This window comes from Nelumbo lutea, chromosome 2 (assembly GCF_056320005.1).
Source record: "Nelumbo lutea isolate HS-2025 chromosome 2, American lotus-T2T, whole genome shotgun sequence".
Taxonomy (NCBI): Eukaryota; Viridiplantae; Streptophyta; class Magnoliopsida; order Proteales; family Nelumbonaceae; genus Nelumbo; species Nelumbo lutea.
In genome coordinates this window covers 22,320,049-22,340,973 of record NC_142685.1, presented here as the reverse complement: position 1 = coordinate 22,340,973, position 20,925 = coordinate 22,320,049, and the positions used below count along the sequence as shown (strand labels likewise).

Below are 20,925 nucleotides of genomic sequence, written 5' to 3'. Positions count from 1 at the left end.
ACTTAAAAAAGAAAAAAAAAAGATTTTTCTTATAATTATTGACTTCAATCAATGAAGCTTCTTAGGCAACCACAAATTTCAAAGAAGGGCAACTGTCAAACTAGTAACTTGAGAACCTTTGGGAGTAGGTAAATTGGCAAGTCCCATAGAAAATAAATAAACCTGCATTTGTTTTTTGGTAGTAGCAAGTTCTACCAAAAAAGCATTTCCCAAGTAATTTCTCCTTAGACTTGGATAAATTACTATGTTACTCATGCATGCCAAAATTCATTAATACACGAGGGGACAACATTGTCCCTTCAATAATGTCGCTTTTTTGGATTAATCAGTCTTTGTACACCTTTACTTGGGCAATAAAATAACACTAGTAAGTGTTTTTATCTAGAAAAGCTTTTGCCAGAAAAAACATTTGCCCGGATAAGTGCATTTATCCAAATAATTCATTAATGGGACATGGATGAGGCCTTAATGTTATCAGAATTTATTGTTGTACCACTAAGACAACATATAGGCTCTGTTTGCGGAACAAATTTTAATCGGGTACAAATTTTGCACAGTTCAGGTCTGCATCTGATTGACCATGATTTGCACTCTGACCTGATCAAATTTGTATTGAGCAAAAACAAAGTATTGATGCATATTGGTTGTCAATATGATTGATGTATGCCAACTTTTTATTTCATTTCCTCGAACTGTGTTTAAAGAAGAAAGTATCAATACATAGCGGTTTTCTGAGTGGGAGATACACGATTCTGTGAATTTGGGAGAATAAAGATTAACATTTTATCGATGTAAAGAATCAGGAGGATAACGCAATTTTTTATTGTGTATTGCCCGTATCTATATTTTGAAACTTGCCTGTGTCCACCCTAGAACCAAGTATCGAAGGAATTTAGATTGTTTTACTATAAACCAGAATTTGAACGGTTACACCACTCATTATCAGATACAGAAATGTGACAATAAACAAGAAAAAATAAAAGCAAAAAGGATAGATGGGCTGGAAAAGCTACTACATATAGATATATATAGATATTTATGAACATTACAGCAGCACAGGGCACTTGCCATGAACCAACTACCTGCAACCTTTCATCAGATAGGAAGACGGGCTGGAAAAGCTTACTGCAGCAGATGCAGTCCCCTTGTGCTTCCTGTTCTCTGTTCCCTTCTGAGGTGTCATGCATCCACTGAAATCGAGAGCCCGCCTCTCAGTCTGAGAAAGCAAAACTAAAATGGTTAATCAAGGTCTTCAATCTTTTTAGCTCTTCATAAACATAGCTAGGGTAAAATCTATGTTTAGTGGAAAATCCTAAAGTTCTAAAAATTGGGCTGAAGACCACAAGCAATTAGGGGAATTTCTGTATTTTAACATTATCCATATAACGGATGGCATCTCTCACCCTGAGATCCATACAATGAGGTGAGATGACACCTTGCTTCCCACCCCTCCCTCTTTCAAATATAATGTAGATGACCCCCCTCCCCCAAGTGCACACAACACACAAGAACAATTGCTACATAAATAAAATCGTACCAGGACACCAGGAGACAGAGAAACGTGTATTTCCTTCTCATTATCTACGAAATTCTCTTGAGCCAAATTCTGGTCACTCTGCCTTTCCTCCTTTAAGTAAATTTCAGTATTTTCACTTGCTAAAACCTCCTGTGCCTCAGCCAATGCAGCTGCAGTATGCTCACTCAACTGTCTCATCAACCCTATGGCATCATAGCTTCTATCCCCAGGGCTCAATAAAAATCCTATGTCCTGCACAAAATTCCGAACCATTAGACAAATGAATGAAAGAAATATGCTGTTGGAAAGGAGGGAGGAAATGTAGCAAAATACCTTGATCAAGTCATTATAAAAATGCACGAGGAGAAGAATAAAATATCAATGTTTGAGATTATTGGGTACTACAGATACATATATGGTAAGAATTCCTAGCAAGATATAATAATTAGGGTGCAGCTGACCATCCAACCAAAGAGGGTCTAAACTCTAAATCTTTTTGGGTTGCAAGCCCATGGTCGAATCCTGGCAAGGTATCCAGCACATGTTAACCCACTTGGAGTCTAACTTGACCCCATGTTTAATGGAACAACGTCAAACTGCAAATTATAAGCTTGCTTCCCAAGTTTATCCAGCACAACAAACAAAAGTATGAAAATTTAAAATATCCACAGAGGATATATTCAAGCAGAAGATATAATGCAAGAAAGTAGACAACAAAGAAGTTTTGTGATACCTCAATCGTTATGTCTGTATCAATACGTGGTCCAGGCAAGAAAGAGTTCATGAACCAAGGAGATTTCCAGGACGATGGAGATTCTATCCCTCTTTTCATAGCAGGGGTTTCACCGAACCTAGAATCAGAAACCAAGTAGCCAGCTAAACCATGAGAAGCACAATCATGAGCTACTAATACTGCTTGCGACAAGCAGGTAGTCATTGGAAGTAAATAAACAAACAAAAGAAAAGCATCAAGACAAGATAAAATTTCCACACTTTGTATGGTTTCTACCTATGAATGTTTGTACTTTGTAAATCAGAATGTATCTCCCTACAATAAATTTTTAAGCCATGAGTCTTATAAAATGGGATCTTCAAAAGTGTAAAAAGAATATTTTTATAGTCAAACAAATGCTAAACCATGGCAATCAAGAAGAATGTGGTTGAGATGTACCAATAGAAGTACAAAATCATTCATTACAACACCAGCCTGGACAGATGAGATGGACAACTTTCACTGACTGACAATGATCATTAGCATTAAGGATAGAAACTAGATACTCCAAATCAACTCCTATGCCAATTAAAATCCAATCTAATAACATGCTGGATTGTCATGAGATTCACCAAGAGTCCAATAGCCATTATCCTATGCAGACTTGCAGTCATGAGATAAAACGATACACATTTTCAAGTGATATGTAAAACTTCAAACTATAGCAAACTTGGCAACCAGGGGCATCATAACCATGGGGAGCCATATGCTAAGTAATATCCATGAAAGACATAGGGATTTCAGTTGATAACTGACATTTCTATGGTTTGGCAACCTGTAGTTAGTTATTCTTCTAGTTCAATGCTAAGGAGAGAAATTGGAATGTGGGCTCTCTTACGGTCTTAATAATCTTAAAATGTACTTACTGTATGTATGTAAACTATCATTTAACCAATATCTTGAAGATCCCAGTGGAAAATAAGAGCATGAAACTAAATTAAGAAGCACTAACCAATATCTTGAACACAGAATGCACCAAATCTGCATAGTGTAATCCTTTCACCAGGTTAGGCACATAGAGATCAAAGAGATGATCTTACAAGAAACAATCTGTACCAGGATTTTAGGGGAAAACATAAAAGACAAAACCCAGGATGGATTTCAAAGTATAAATATAATGAAGAATTCCATCTAACTACAATAGAAAACACAAAAGCTCACTACAGAATAAACAGGATTTTAGGGGAAAATAGGATGGCAAAGCATGAATACAATGATGATACCATTTAGCTCCAATGATCATGCCCAACGGGATTCCCTAATTATTAACCCTATAAAGCTAAAATGACAGCTCAAATCATTGCAACATGTTGGGCATATATAATCAAAGACAATTAAGAGTAAAGAAGTTCTTACATGATAAAACTTTCAATATCAGCACCGTCAGCACTCTCAAATGTAACTTCAACTGGATTTGGTGAAGAACCACTTTGAAGAGATGCATCTGGAACTGAATTGTTTCCATGCCTCTTTTCACAAACAGCAGGAGAGATCAGTAAGGAAATGCATCTACTCCTTGATGAAGACTTTGAGCTACCTGTTTGGTTTAACATAGCCTCAGAGTTTCTAGAGTATTGATTTCTGGGAGTTTGGACAGCACTCAAGGCTCTCTTTCTTGGGAATGCATCTCCATCAGGAGAAAAGAACACCAGATCACTGACATTTTGTTCTACAAATACTCCAGAAGGTTGCTGTACACAAATGAAGGTTCAAAACGGAAAAAGAATTAATGAGGTGTACACAAATGATGGTTCAATTTAGCACTATATTTGTAAAATAATTACATTGAATGGTGTTACTACAATAAAAAAGAAGTTAGAGTAGAATGCACATGCATGCATGTATATTGAGAGAGACAGATGTTTGTATGTGTGTGTTTTTAGGTGAGAGAGAGGAGGGAGGGAGACTTACTGTCTGGATTTTTTCATTGGCATCAGCCTTAACCATGTCTGGATTTACTTCTTTTATCTTATCCTGACAACTATCGTTATCAAACTCTGCCTCTGAAATCCTGTTGTCTGGCAATGCAGGCCCATCTTTTTGCACTTCAAAAGCTGGGTTCAAATTTTCTTTATCTTCATTGGAGGCAATAGACCCTTTTTTCTTGCAACATGATGGAGACAAGATAGTCCCCTCAATAGAAGATAAGGAAGAAGTTTTGCAGCCCCCACAATCATCAAACATAACATCCAAACAAGACAAGTCTCTAAGAGTAGTACAGAATAAACCCTGACTTGCATCCCTTTCCAATTTTTTGTCACTCTTCCGTTCCTGCAAAGGAGATAACAGGTCACGCTGCCTTTTCTTTAAAATGGATGGTGTGCATAGGAAGCTTTTGGCAGCACTTTTCAGAACACCATCAGGACTATCATCATGGGTTGGTGAATCCCAAAAACTATATGGGGTAGAACAGTTCATGGAAGACATCATCAGTTGGCGGATCCCAAGGGGACTATATGCTTGATGCGTATCACTTCCAGATGGGATGAGATCACAGCTAACAAAAGGAATATCCAAGCTTGGAAAACGTGGAGGCTCATAAAAAAGAGATTCTGAATCCTGATGTTCTGTAACCATAATTGTGTTTTCATCCATGCAAGGAAGGTTGCCAATTGTATCTGAGGCCAATGAACCAAAAATATCCACAGCAAGTGACTCTGATGCTTCCTTTGCCTGATCAGTCTCCACAGGCTGGCAAACTTTATCCAAATCACCATCATAAGGAAACATAGTAGATTCATCAGGGCAGATAAAGCAAGGGCATGAATTTGTAACAAGCTCTGAATCCTGAGTTCCACGCAACATGTCTCTTACTTCATCACATTCTCCACCATATACAAGTTCATTATCTGCAGGGCAATGTAATGAAGGACCAGACAACAAAGTTTGGCAGCAAGTGGTTCCCAACATAGGAGAAGATCCTAGTGGATAATAAGAGTGTGAAACTAAATTCCCTACAGTTTCAGAGGTTTGAATGTCAGAATGACAAAGAAATGAATCAGTGCATCCATCCAGATCAATAATGTTCTGATTGATGGGGTTTTCCAAAGAAAAGCATCCATGCGTTCCTGCTTCTGAGAATGAAACCCCACCAAAATCACCTTCTGTGATTGACAAGTTCTGTTTATCATTATCAACAATTATATTTTCCATTGAAATTGAAGAATTGAACTCCATGGAGTTGTTTTCATCCACACCACTTGTACAGTGCCCCGATGTTTCAAACAACTCTGATGGTTCCTGTATTACTTCCACCAAGGAAACAGATAGTTCATCTGACTCAAACTTAAAACCGTTATTACCAGTAGTTTCATCATCTTCCTGTAGTACATTTCCCTCAGGGGACTTGACAGAAACATCTACACTATTAAGTATTTCTGGGACTTCTCTCAGAGATGCATAATATTGTCCAGTACATGATGAATTAGAGCTTTGACCTTCTCTTTGATTAGCTTCCTCCGATGATTTAAGTTTCTCTTGTACATGCACCGGAACCGTGTTAACCATGTCAGACCCAGACTGGGAGCAACCAAAAGCAGCTGAACCTTGACTACATTCTGATAATTCCCCTGCTTCTGCCCCATCTTTGAGAACATTATTATCTCCACTACTGTGTTGTACCGTAATAGAGGATGAAGGCATGCATTGAGTAGTTGGGTTTCGCACATGAGGCAGACCTTGAAACTGTGCAAGCAAACCTGATGCCAAGTATGAGTCCAACTTCTTTTTTACAGAGCTGTTCCAGTGATTTTTTATTGCATTGTCTGTCCTGATGGCCACACAAGCTTAAAGATATTTCAGTATTCACATAGACAGACACAAGCATCAGAAGTTAAATGTGCATACTAGTCCAAACCCAAGAAAACATACCTCCCAGGCAAGAACTTTGTTAGCTCTGCCCATTTGTTCCCATAAATTTGATGAGCCTGAATCAAAGTTAATTCTTCTTCTTGGGTCCATGCATCCTTGTTTATAGCAGGATTCAGATGGTTATGCCACCTGAAATTAGTCTCATGTCAAGTAAATGGAAATGTATCATCTAAATGCAAAAACAAGTCACCAAAATTATTAAAACTAAATATTTAGGAGGAAAAAAAGGCAAGACAACCACATCATCACAAGATCAAATAAAACCTACACATATGGGTATAGTTTCCTATAGATGTATGGCTATGTTAGACACAAAAGGACAAATACAATTTTTTTCTTTATTTATTTCATGAAGTTCATAAAACAATTTCTTGTGTAGTTCACATTGTGGGACCCACTATTTTGTTCTTTTGAATTTATTAACATAAGAAGTGCACAATGCATATGCATATTTAGTTATTTACTATCATTCAATTGTTAACTTTTAGAGTTTTCCATGCTCAGTACTATGTAAAACATGACACCCATTCAACACCCACAGCTTATAGGATAAAAATTACATGTACAGTCAAGTCTAAAGATGAAAATGGTCATTCATAATATGGATTGGCCCAAGGCACAACTTGGGCAGTACTACTAGCATGGATAGTGACTACACAGAAATCAACGTTGTCATTGCAGTTTGGAAGAATTGTTAGAACGCAACAGCATTTGTCTTAGCACTTAATTTTGGCACCCCTTATCCATCCCTTCAAGCATGATGACCCCTATCTCTCTCCTAATAAAATGAATTTTTGCCCCAATTAGGCCCATATCTCAACCCTTGATAAGTTTGTGTGTTTTCAATGGTAAAATAAAAACTAAACCATCATCAGTTTAACCTGGACTTGCAAGCCCTAGACTTCCCAATCAAGGAGCTGTGATTGGATGATTAGATGCCACAATCTTGTCCAGATTGCCAAGGCATATCGAAGGTGTGCCTTGGGTGCACCCAAAACATCCTAGATCATGAGAAGTAATACCAAACAATAAAACCCTTTAACTGAAATCCTTCTAGAATCTTGCAAGAGTCATGGTTTTCATTGTAATGTATAGCTTTTTATAAATGAAAAGTAATTTATAGCTTATTCCTTTACCTAATAACATGAATAGCTAGTGTCAGAGGGTACGTTAGTTATAACAGCATAGGCTAAATTGAAGATTTCACCATCCCCAAATTCCATTACCTAATGATGTGACTAGATAGTTTCAAAGGCCACTCATGCAAGCATGGAAGCAGGGAAAGAATCCACAAAAGAAATCAGTTTTCTCCAAATTCCTTTTCAAGTTTTTGGATGTCTCTACCTTTAGTCAATTTGAGTCTTTTGACAGTTAGTTTTTAGCTGGTCAGTATCTTTGAAATGGGGTTAATTATCTTAAGGTTCATAGTAACTTTAAGAGTTATTTTACAGAGATTTTAGAAATTTGAAAACCTAAAGATGCAATATTTCAATCACATTTAGAAGCTTCAAGATTTGGCAAGATCTTGGACCTTTCCCTCTTAAATTTACACACAAGTTGGAGGTACAGATTCCCAGCAATTCTAGAAAATTGTGATTTCTAGTACAAGAAAGCTTAGGCATAAAAAGGAGAATATTAATTAACAATATGGATATGCAAGTAACAACACAATTTTCTCATAACATGATACCACTGCCTTGATATAATAACAAGAGCATCAATTGCATAGGCCCTAAGATATGGTTTTAATCAAACATACCTTTCACGACATTGCTTTCCAATACGTCCAGGCAATGCTTGCGCAATGATAGACCACTTCTTTGCCCCAAATTTATTTACCAATTCTACTATTATATCATCTTCCTATTTAAAATATTACAAAAACAATAGATTACATCATAGTGTGCATTATATAAGATGTTACGATGGATTCCAAAAGTTGGCAACACCGGAACTTGAAAATAGAATAGTATAAGATCCCAAAACCATTCCTAAAAATTTCACCTCTTTTGACCATGGACCTTTAACAAGTTCTGGATTTAGAACCTTCTGCCATCTATGCAGGCATTGAACATCTGTACGATCTTTGAAACATTCCGCTGCAAAAGGCACAATTATAGATGTACAGAAAATTGCTTATATACTGAATTGCAAGGGCATGTAAACCACAGCTAAATAAATCATCTTATTCTAATATGATAGTCCAGACTGGAAACAGAAAACAAGGAAGGAATACATGAATGCAAGCAAATACATAAGAGAAACAGATCACTTGGAAAGAGATGAGAAGTGAGAATATACGATAGAAACAAAACATGTAGCTCCTCAAAATGCCAGCAATATTCAGCAATCACTTCTAAAAGGAGTAAAAACTAAAGATATGCAAGACAAGCTACTGATTGAATAGAATAATGAAATGATTTAAACAAAAAAAGGAAAAAAAGAAAAAAAAATAAAACTTTTTGACAGGCTACTGATTGAATGGAACAATGAGACGGTTTAAACTAAAAAGTGTGCTGTAATGACTAATGACTACTAATGACACAAGAAGCACGTGACAGCAATTCTTTTAACAGCATCCCACTTGTGCACAATCTACATTTTGAAATTGTGGCCAATCTACATTTTCAAATTTCAGGAATTTGGGCAGGACCAGAACTGAATTGATATCCACAACCTATTAAATCATTACTAAATTCAACATGCAAAGTGAGAATAAAGTAAATCATTGTTTTGATGAGCTAGCAGCAAACTAATATTGGTTTCATTATAGTAAATGAAAACAAAAACGCATTAGTCCCATGAAGGGTACCTATTTTTTTCCAATTCCTTCCTTTGTAACGCTGGACAGCCCTGCACAATAACTCGTCCTGAATACAGAAATCATGGATATTTTAAAAGGACATACAGAAAAATGATGTAGAAAACATGAAAATAAAATAAAAAGTACATTTGAAGAAACAACATAAAATAAACAGTTCATCATATAATGCAACCAACCAACCAAATAATAGGTTAAGGCTGGTGGCTAATCTGGCAGCAGTAACTTCAATATATAATCAGTTAATTCCAGTTCCTCCTGGAACAGCATCAAATGTCTAGAACACAACTGAATCTTAAAATAGAATAATGACTGCTAGCCAACTAGCAAATATTTTATTGGACATTAACATCTGTTACAAAGACACAATGATAAAACCATTGACCACCCCTGTTTTTAGAAAAAGCACAGCAAGGCTATATTATACATGGAATTTATAACTACCAACACACTCCCCCCAGAGAATTACAAATTTAGTGCTCAAAATACTCAATAGTGAGTGTGTTCATGGGCTCCTCAACAAAAATAGCTATAAATCCATGATACATTGAATCCCAGTTAGCAAGCCAATAAGACAACAGGAACATTGTTATAAATAAGTCAACAGCAAATATGAATTGAAAGGAGCAGAATGTACACAAAAATCAGAAGCAATTAGTACAAGCAAAAGAGAAAACATTGCTTTTTAAGATAAATATAATGTCGAAGGGCACTGAGAAGACAGAAAAAAATAGTTTACGTGAAAAGAGAAAGGATAAGAGAATGAATATGTGACCCAAAACTCAGTAAAATAGATGCGCTTAATCTATCATGTTCAACAAATCAAATATTTAATATCTCAATTCAAAAACTTCTAAATTGATTACGAAAAACTTCAGTGCCTAAACTTCTTCAATGCTTGAACAAAGGAAACTAATAGAAGTAACATTCCAAGATATTTCCAACTTTAGTCATATCCTTTAGCATCTCAGCCAAAGGATAAACGAGGTAATTAAACATAAAGGGCAAGTTCTTCAGGAGAGATTATAACATCAGTTTGAAAAGTAAAGTTTACCTCTTCAGGTGTCCATTGCCCTTTCGTAGAGCGCCTTGTAGGGCCACTAGTCCGCCTATAAAGGTATCACATGACATAGTATAAGCGCCAATATTGATCATACGGGAATTCTTCCAATAACAGATAAATCAACAACTTTCAAGAATATGCAATAAATAATTAAGTGGTAAGCATGTATTGGGGTGTGTGCAAGAAACAGTGAGTACTCTAAAACAAGAAAAGCTCACATTTCTCTATCTACCTTTAGAAATCAAAGAAGTCAAGCATTCACATGGCTCAACAACAATAAGCATGAAGAAACATGTAAAAAGTGTCTATATGTACCAAAGTTTAGAGGATCAGTAATTAGTATTAAAGAATAACAATGTGATGTAGGATGAAACATTAAGAACATAGGAAAGGAAAATGAGCAAAAAGGCATGCTAACAGCCTTTTGGAAATTTACCCATGCATGGGGCGTATTTTCTGGAAACTGTCACTGCCTCCATCTGGAGGAGCATTTACAGGAACTTCAACTCTTCTAACACCTTTTGTACTGTCACTTGCCATCGTTCCTTAACCAGAAGTCAATGCCAGAAAAGCTATTTCCCACTTGGATGCAACTTTCTCCAGAATAGGTTCCGCAAACCATCATATACATCCCTAAATAGCAGCCAAAGCTGTCTTTTGGAAGGAAAAAATCACCAGCTAGATGACAAAGACAAAAAGTGAATGAAAATCAGAAAGAGAAAGGAAATAAAAGCCCAATTCAATCTATTTCTATGCCCAATACCGGTTGATTGGTTATAAATTTCTCCGATATCATAGTCAAACCCATTTTAGATATATATGCATTCTGTTCCACCATTCATGAGTTATGAACGATTTTTAATTATATGTTATTAAAAGGAAGAGTTGTTAATCCGTGAAACAAAATCCACTTGCAAGAAAGATCAAAAAAATAAATAATGGGCACTGAAAACAACATCTACTATTCAAGAATATGCAATTATGCACTTGTTCTAAAATATTGTTTTCCAATTTTAAATCCAAATATTTTTTGTTCTGTAGAAAATAAGTGCTCTTTAGATCCTGAAACAAATCAGAAGTCAAGATAAACCAAAAGGATCTATTTACTTTCCTCTATGGAAAAGTAAAAGTAACTGCAACACTTGAGGTATCGAACTTTTCTATTTCCTGATAATTCTTAAATCCAAAAGTTATTTCAAATTGGAAAAGAAGCAACAAAATTATTAATTTCAGCTTTGATTTGACAAGACTATTTAAACAACCAAGTAGGTTCTAATCGTTAAATTAGTCCAGTATAACCTGTTAACCCATTTGTTTCACATGATAACTTAGGAAAACACAATAACTATTCGGAACACCTGGAGTCTACCAAGTTTAAATGGTACCAAACAGCCAATTATAACCTGAACCTTCCCCCGGTTCACCTCCTAAATTTCAGGATATCTTCAAAATGATGACATTAGTTTTGTAATATAAAAATGTAGAGAACCAAAAAAGGGGCAATTTGCAGATTCTATACTCAATTTAAAAGGTGCAACCTACCAACCTAAGCAAAAACCTAACCTCAACAAGCTCTCATCAAACAAAATACAACCTAAACCAGCACAATCGACATATTAGCACCCCCACAAACTTTCCGATTCCAACTATGAAAAAAAAAAAACAAGTTCTTCAAGGGCAACTTAGTTTTTTTCCTCTTCGAAAAATCAGTAGTTAAAATCACGGATTCCGGCTTCAGCGGCTCAACGCTACAAATTTTATACGAATTTTCCCCCAAAATAAATCCTAGACAAAGATCCAAAAAAAAATCGAAATTTTATCAAAAGAAACAGAAAACAGAAAGCCTAGGAAGAACAACTCACTGTACTGATCTTCGAACCGTAGAAAACAGAGAATCGATTCAGACACCGTATCGACGAGATCAATGAGAAAACCGACTTAGTGCACATTGCAGATCTTAGAGAAGAAATTACCCTCGTTTAATCCGAACTGAAGAAAGATCTGCAAAGGCACGTCGAAATCCGCAGAGGGAGCGAGCGAGTGAGCGAGAGAGAGAGAGAGGGGTGGCTGTGAGAGTGAAACGGTCCTAGTACTTTTTTCAAACATAAAAGGGGCGGACTTCTATAGTTCAAACCTTGTGACTAAATGTCGAGCAGTTTGTGGTGCATCGACGGCTAGGATTGACAGATTGGAAAATTTGTCAACCATATCCACCGTCTCTTCGGGTTGTTAATTGTTTTCTCCTTGCCATCTTTCGAATGCCCAACGGCTGGGAACTGGCTACAGCCGGTCAAGTATACTAAAGGAAACCCGAATGATTCAAAGATTCTAACCATCGATGCTTGAATTTACTGGACCATTGACTAGAGTAATTATATACTGTGAAACAGATCGAGAAACTACCATGTCAGGCACACAACTTATTCGGGTCGGGTCAAAGTAGGTCCTTGTTTTTTCCTGGGTTTAATGTGAACTAGATGTACGGCAGCTTGAGAATTTGATGTTAAAACGTGCTTTTAACCCATTCGGTTCTTTAACCAAACCACATCCGATCCGATCTAATCCGATTCTTTAATAGTTTATATTTAGGTAAAGTTATTACATAAATTAAATAAAATAAAAAATTTTGATTTCCTTTGTTGATTTTAAGCACAAAAGGTCATATTTAGATTTAATCCAAATCCAACATATCAGATTTTAAATCAGATCCACATTCTAACGTGTTTGATAATCAAATAAGATTCGGATGTAGCTGCTTCAGATCTGAATCCAACCCGATTAAAACCCTATTAATAAACCAAGTTTAATTTTCCGCCAATTTTGAAAAAATATTTATAAAAAAGTTTCGACTAAATGCCAAAAAGACATGATATAAGAAAAACTTACAGTCAATCAACTGTATCATAAAAATGCTAACCAAATCAGATGGTTATTTATCAATTACTGGAAGAGTTTTGACGAATCAAAATCCACCCATAAATTTTGATAAATATTAAATAACACCTGATTGTCTATCAAATCTATGATACTAGTTTATTAGTCAAAAAAATTTCAGATATGATATCTTTCCGATATCATAGTCAAACCCTTATCGAATTCATGTGAGGGTTTTGATTGGTCAAAATGCTTACGGTATCATGTCTTACCGGAAATATAAATTTTCCCTTATAAAATTTGCCTATGAATCAAACCAGTCAACACCTAACAAAATTCCAAATCTACTAGTAATAAAACCCATGCAAACACATAAGGTAATAAAATTTTGATTAGGTTTGGATTGACAAATTTAGGTTTTGACATCAATTTGGTTCTAAGTCAAGGTACATGTTCAAGGTTGGTCTAGGGTTAGCTCTTTACCCCACCCCACCCAATCCATCTAATTATACCCATGTTTCATTAGAGGGGGTCAAAATAGTTGCAAAAAATAAAAACTGAATAGGAATAAAGGGATTTAATGAGGGACAGAGGGAGGGGAGATGTTACAAACATTGATGAAACTATGGAATAAGAGAGAAAGGGGGGAGAGAATTAAAAACGATTTTATTATAGAAGAGTAATGGAATGTTTTTAATAGAGAAAATTAAGACATAAGAGGATTTTTATGATGAGACATGTAAGGACCAAAAGAGTTTCAAATATTTATCATATGGAATAAGAGATTTAATGGGGAAGGGGAGATGTTACAAACAATAACTATTGAAGAGAGAGAGAGAGAGAGAGAGAGAGAGAGAGAGTTCTTATGAGGAGACAGATAAGGGAAAAAAGAGTTTCAAAGATATTGGGAAGGGGAAATGTTACAAACAATAACTATTGAAGAGAGAAAAGTGGGGGAGAGAGAATAAAGAATGATTTTATTAGAGAAGAGTGATGGCAGAGTTTAATAGAGAACAAGAAATAATGGTAGAATTTAATAGAAAAAATTAAGACATAAAAGGGTTTTATGAGGAGATGTGTTCATTGAGATTTATGAGAAATTATGATAGGACATTAAAATGTAGTTAATTTTAAAATTTTATTTTGATTTTGGTAAGTTCTTTATTTTTAATATTTCACATGTTTGAAAAAGGAGAGAAGGGGAGACTTTGTGTTAGGCCGATGATAAGCGACCATGGTCTCCACAGTCTCCTCTTTCTTTATGTATACATACAGGGAACAACAACCTTTTTTTAACTCACATGATATTTTTGAGAGGTTTTATGTGTTATAGATGAGCTCTTGACTCTTGCATCAAATGGTGACTTAGGCCATGTTTAGGAGTACTTAAAAATAAGTGCTTATTCAAAATAAGTGTTCATTTGGGCCATTAAGTACTTATTGGTGTTTGAGAAATAAGCCCGAAATAAATGCTTATTTTAAAAATAAGGATTTATTTTTTAAGCCCAAATTTCCAACTTTTTTAAGTGCTTATATAATAAGCACTTATTCAATTTTTGTTGTTCTAAAATCATCTCTAGTTAAATTTTAAAATACCACTCATAAATTATCCCTAGTTGAATTTTATAAAAGTACTTTTATAAAAGAACTTTTATGATATAAAAGTACATTTAGAAAAGCATTTTTATAAAATCACTTTTATAAAAGTACTTTTACGAAAGCACTTTTAAGAAAGTACTTTCATGAAAACACTTTTATAAAAGCATTTTATGGATGTACATTACAAAAATAATTTTACAAAAGTACTTTTACGAAATCACTTTTATGAAGGTACTTTTATGAAAGCACTTTATAAAAAGAACTTTCATAAAAGTTTTCACAAAAGTGCTTTTGTAAAGTACTTTTATAAAAATGCTTTCGTAAAAGTGCTTTTGTAAAAGTATTTTCATAAAAGTACTTTCACAAAAGTGTTTTTATAAAAGTAATTTAATAAAAGTGCTTTGAAATGATATATTTTGAAAATTTGAAAGAAAATGAAAGACAAAATAATCACAAATGCTTATTTAAGTTCTTATTAGAGAAAAAGACTACAAAACGCCCAATATAAAATACATGCTTATTTTAAAAAATAAGCACTTGAAAAAATTGGTTGCCAAATGTAAATAAGTGCTTTTTCGAATAAACACTTATTTTTAACTTGAGCACTTCCAAACATAGCCTTAATCAATTGAACCACTGAAATAATTGACCCAGCTGACAAGCATGGGTCAAATATTAATTATTTATTTTCTGTTTGTATTGTAGTTTTAACCATTCCCATCATCAATTAAAAAGTTTATTATTTATCACACTTATTTTGATCAATTTTTTAATAAAATTTTTGCATTGTCTATAATTTTTATATTCATTATTTAAATATATTCTCATGGGACCAATTTCATTCAAATGATTGAATAACCTGCCACCCATATTGATAAGACCGATACTCTTTATTTATTTTCGTTTTTTCTATTTTATAAGCAATAGAGGGACGCCTTCTATCATTCCAAAGTTTTAACACCCCCCCCCCAAACCATCTGTACATGTACCCACGTGTCTCCAAGTCTGCTGATTCAGATACTCTGCGCAAAAAACCTAACCATTTTGTTTATCAGACTAACCCTCAATATGGTTAGATTTGACATAAACAGTTACTCTTGGTTTACCAAAAAAAAAATAGTTCAGCAACTTATAACCCATTTGTAACAGCAATTCTATTATTTTACCATAGACCAGAGCAGTGTTAGGTGAGTGCTGGAATCATGCACACATTAGGTGTCATGATCAGCAATGCCTGGTTACCATCTGCTAATACCATGGTCTTAACTCCTATAAATAGTAGAAGATTAATTTACTTGCACCCCTTCATAAAGATGGTATTTGATTTATTTGGAAGTTGGTGTCTTTGGTCTCAAGACTACTCTCTTTGGTATCTTTATTCTGATTTTCAGGCATCACTACTTTATATTATAGATTCAAAGTCATCTCCTATCACAGTAAATTTAGCCCACATTCACATCCCCTGAATGCATTTTACAGCATTCTAGTTCTTATCATGGATTTTACAAAGAAAAATAATCCCCACAAGAAAGAACTGAAAAAAGAGAAGGAAAAGCTCATTCTTGATTAATTGATTTTAATCTACTTTACAAAAAAAGGAAATGGTTCATAGTAAAAAATGATTTAAATGCTAATAATTTAACGATGGGTTTGACATTAAACACAAAGTTATGGCAAGATGGGATTCATGTAGCAGATCCCATATAGTTGGGATAAGGCCTGGATGATGATGAATTTTCTTTATCAATGAAGGAAAAGCTTATTATTGATAAATTGATTTCAATCTTCCTTAGCTGAGATGATCACTCTGCATCACTCCAACCACGCAGGAATGGTATCAAACCCACATAACTGAAGGCTTTGTCATGGAAAGATCTGTGGACCTTGGGTGCACCCTGCTCTGTCATTAGCCCTTAATCCCTGCCCTAAAGACAAACAAAGATTTCAATCTGTCTTCACTGCCCTAAAGGCAAACAAAGAAAAGACTCATTACAATTCCTTTTTCCTTCTCTTTTATTGCCATTTTTGACTTTTATGACTGGGTACAAAAACCAGTGGCATTCATTTCACTTGAAGTGAATTTCTAGCAGAAGTATCCGTCTATGAGAACACTGTCCTTAACTTTAGTAGACTTTAACTTCTTTAATCTAAATGACCTCTTGAGATTCTTCAACGCCAGAAATGAACTCCCTTCACTTCCATCCCAAAGTGGAAATACTTCCATCATTACCTTCTGTAACAAACCTTGCTCGAGACTGTCTTCAATGAGCTCCAATAAATCATCACAATCACCCTGTATATCCAACAGCACATTACAAAATCCTTGGCAGCCACAATAATCCAGAATTGTATTTAAATTTATCTGATCAAAAACCACTGTTTCAATTCCCTGTTGAGCTAATTCCGTGTTTAGAGCTGTGTCCCCGGCAGTGAAAATTATCACCTGACTAGCAGCCTCTGGAGGGACAGTAGGTATTTGCATTAGCAAATTTGGGTTTCTATGTACAATAATCTTCATAGGTTGATTGGCTTTGGGTTCTTGAGAAGTAGGAAAGGAAGATTTTTCAGTAAATGAGGTGCTAGAAAGAATGACTGCATCATATTCCTGTAGCAATTGTGAATAATACCCACCAGATTGTGTTGATCCTTCTCCAAGCTGGCTTAAGATGCGGCCATTGACTGACAGTGAGTATCTGCTGGTCAAGAAGAGAGTCTTAAGAAGAAAATATCAAGTTGAAGCTACAACTTACTTGGTACTCAAAAATTCAAAGGATGAAAACACGTCATCGATGAAGAAGATAAAAGACTAGCTACTGTTATATATTAATATGCAATGCCACTGAAAAGTAAGCTATAACTTGTGTAAATTTAATTTTGCTCAGAACTTGGACAGCTCTTGTTTAAAGCAAAAAACTGTTGCAGATACCAAATAATAGAAGATTATGGTACAGTTAATATTGATAATCAGTACCATTATGAGGTAAAGTATAATTTGCACGAGAAGTTTCATGTACTAAGAAGTTCATAGACCAGATTCAGATTTCAGAGAGCCTTCAATTAAACAAAATTCAAAAGTTTGTAATTCAAATCTCCAACCATGAATGCCATTTTTATAGGAAATGGAAATTAGTTTATATATCTGAATCTGATGATCTTTGTGCCTTAAGTTTTTTCTTTTGTTTAAGTATTTCGATTTAGAGCTCCATTCTGTGCAAAATTACAGTAACTCTAATGGGTTAAAAACTCAAAAGCACCCCTTGTGTCCGAAACAAAGAAAACATGAAATAGAATGCATTATGCAAACACAGGGAATAACATACAAGATTTACTGTTTTCATCACTACAAACACTTAAAAGTTCATAATTCAAATCTCCAACCATGAATGCCATTTTTATAGGAAATGTAAATTAGTTTATATATCTGAATCTGATTGATCTTTGTGCCTTTAAGTTTTTCCTTTTGTTTAAGTATTTTGATTTAGAGCTCCATTCTGTGCAAAATTACAGTAACTCTAAATGGGTTAAAAACTGAAAAGCACCCCTTGTGCCCGAAACAAAGAAAACATGAAATAGAATGCATTATGCAAACACAGGGAACAACTTACAAGATTTTCCGTGGTTCAGCACTAAATGACTACATCCCTAGATGAGCCTCTATAAAATTTCACCATTCTTCAATGCAAGAATACAACCCATTTTGTTTGTATTATTGTTCATCAATCCCATTCAGCAGAAATAGAATACAATAAACAAGAAATAAGATATCTTATATTCGCAATTCATGGTTTGCACTCACTAATCAAAACCAAATGCAACTATTAGTCTTACCTGAACATAGTGAATGGCTTCCCTGTAAGCATTCGGTGGATGTATGCCTCATTAAGGTTCTTGCACAGTTCTTCCTCTACACCAACTGTGACATCAATTCCTGACTCCCTCAGTCTTTCCACCCCTTTTGAAGCAACAATTGGATTTGGATCCACCATTCCAATCACAACCCTTTTTACCTTGGCTCGAATAAGCGCTTCAGTACAGGGTGGAGTTCTCCCGTAATGGTTACAAGGCTCCAAGCTCACATACGCTGTAGCATCCTCAGACAAATCCCCAGCGCTCCTCAGAGCGAAAACCTGCAACATTCATCTCCTCTCACAACTACTTCAGTGGCAGTAGTACAAAAACAAGAATAAAAATCTTTTCTTTCTTCTTTCCCTTTTCCACTTCTTCTGCATGTCAAACTCCATAAAAACTCGACATTTATCCATAAAATAAGGTTAAAATAAGACCTACTGGTCTGATAACCTACTAAAACTAGCAGAAACCTGATAAAAAGAAAAAAAAGCAGACAGAGAGAAAATGTGAAACGCGGCTTACCTCGGCATGAGGCTGCCCTGCTTTTGGATGAAACCCTTCACCGACGATGTTCCCATCCTTCACGATAACACACCCCACCATGGGATTAGGGCTCGTGCACCCAATTGCTGTCTTTGCAAGCTGCACACACCTCCTCATATAGAACCTGTCTTCATCTGTGAAACTCTCACATCTGATTCCAATCAAGCCACCATGAGTTCTCGAACTAGTGAGCAATCGAGGTACTCTTTTGAATAAACTGCAAAACCCGTTCTTGAAATTTGAATCGTAGACGCATTTGGGGTATGGAACTACTGGTTGGAACGGGACGATGAAACAAGAATAAGGTAAAAAACTGGAAGAATTGAGAATGTAGGTTGGCTGTGTTAGTGTTTGAAGATGCATCGTGGGGATTCAAAGTTTCAAACAAAAACCCGGATAGAGAAAATGATTAAAGCAGGAAGCGGAACTAAATGGTTGCTTCTGGTCTGTGCTCGGATTCTCAAATTTGGGCGTATTGTAAAGTTAGTGCCCGATCTTTTAAACGTGTCACTTCATTACCTAAAATTTTAAAAAGTGTCAAGTTGGTCCCTGCGTTAATCGATCATCGGTTTTTTACTTAAAGTGTCAAGTTGTGTGAATGTTCTTGATTGTGTGTGCATGTGTTTTGTTTTCAAAGCTGCAACCAAAGACATTCTTAAATCTGGTTTCAAAAACATGTTTTTCTCAACATCATGTTTCATAAATCATATAATTTCTATATTTAAAAATTATTTTTGTTTTAAAAACCAATGTTTTATTGGTTCTAAAAACATATATTGCTTTTAAAACAAATTCAATTTGTTTTTTTCCTTTGAAAACAAAAAAAAACAAAGTTCAAGAATATATTTTTATTTTCTAGATGATGTAGCGGTTTAAAAAATAAATGAATACAAAAATGTTCATGTTGTTGTAGAATACCACCATAAAAGTTCTTTATCCCTTAAAGGCAGAATTCATTTCATTAGACTCAATTCGGAAAGAGTACAAATACAAATATATAGAATGCAAAACCTTATATTTTATATTATTTTATATATATTTGCACTATACATATTTGTATCTATACTCTTTAGTCTTAGCAAATACCAATGACTTAAAACTAAATTTGGTACTTGAGAACATGTCATTGAACAATTTTGCCTAACTTCAAATTGAGCAAGCTCATGAACTCTATTGCATGATCCATCCATACATTAGGATATTTTGTATCATCATCGTTCATCACGAACAATCACACCTACTCCTACTTTAACTAGCGTCCATCTTCGTCGAGTAATCTCAATTAGATCTGTCCATGGGTTAGGTCGGGTTTGTCTATGTATCAATAGAATATATTCAGGCCCGACCCTGAGCCTAGTCCAACCATCGGACTGAGGTCTTGAGTCCGAGCCCGACCCTCATATAAAGTTCAAAGCCTGGGCCCAAGTCCAAGCCTTTTTCAACCATCGAACCTAGGTCTTGAGCCTGAACCCGATCCTCATATAAAGCCTGAAGCCCGGGCACGAGCCTGGCCAGAAACGTATTGTATATATTTTTTCATTAAATAAAATATCTTTTTTATTATTTAATATATAGTACCATGTTAGGTTCAGCCTTGGGCCGGGCTTTTTTGAGAAAGCTCGAGCTTGACCCAAAAAAAAAGTCGAGTTTGGTGCTTTAGGCCTGAGCTTGAGCCCGCGGGCCTAAAATTATGATCAAGCTCGACTTATAACGGGTCGGGCTGTCGAGCTGTCCAGCCCATGAACAAGTCTAACCTCAATATTGTTTATGTGAGAGGGCCTATCACTAATTACGTTCTTCTTCCATTGGATTGGCTGCTCGTAGGGTTGTTAATAGGTTGGGTTCGACTCAATGGACCTGAACCGATTGGGCCAGTTTTTGTATTGATGGTTCGGTTTTGGTTCCTAATAAATTAGTCTGATTATTATTGATTCAGAACCGGTTCTATCCAGTCCCAAATTGACTCAGACCCAACCATATATATTAAATGTATAATACTTTCAGCAGGTTTATTATAA

The 20,925-nt window shown here is 35.3% G+C and overlaps 2 protein-coding genes across 3 annotated transcripts; both read right to left on the bottom strand.

The window, feature by feature from the left end:
* Window positions 1–880: 880 nt before the first annotated feature.
* Window positions 881–12,140, bottom strand: LOC148869136 (transcription factor MYB3R-1-like). The gene is made up of 12 exons (XM_088971564.1): window positions 11,905–12,140; window positions 10,479–10,720; window positions 10,034–10,088; window positions 8,971–9,028; window positions 8,163–8,257; window positions 7,918–8,021; window positions 6,159–6,287; window positions 4,200–6,057; window positions 3,645–3,979; window positions 2,250–2,367; window positions 1,538–1,768; window positions 881–1,216 (listed from the first exon to the last, which is right to left on the bottom strand). Exons 2-12 carry the CDS (start codon window positions 10,580–10,582, stop codon window positions 1,079–1,081), a joined length of 3,225 nt encoding a protein of 1,074 aa, XP_088827690.1. The 5' UTR covers window positions 10,583–10,720; window positions 11,905–12,140; the 3' UTR covers window positions 881–1,078.
* Window positions 12,141–16,053: 3,913 nt separating this feature from the next.
* LOC148869135 (Cytidine/deoxycytidylate deaminase family protein) lies at window positions 16,054–19,458 on the bottom strand. Of its 2 annotated transcripts, XM_088971563.1 has the most exons (4): window positions 18,887–19,402; window positions 18,344–18,642; window positions 17,147–17,208; window positions 16,054–16,972 (listed from the first exon to the last, which is right to left on the bottom strand). In XM_088971563.1, exons 1-4 carry the CDS (start codon window positions 19,268–19,270, stop codon window positions 16,599–16,601), a joined length of 1,119 nt encoding a protein of 372 aa, XP_088827689.1. In that variant the 5' UTR covers window positions 19,271–19,402; the 3' UTR covers window positions 16,054–16,598. The 2 variants fall into 2 exon arrangements, with proteins under 2 accessions (XP_088827689.1, XP_088827688.1); XM_088971562.1 differs by having other exon boundaries at window positions 16,054–17,208; window positions 18,887–19,458.
* Between the last annotated feature and the right edge of the window lie 1,467 nt (window positions 19,459–20,925).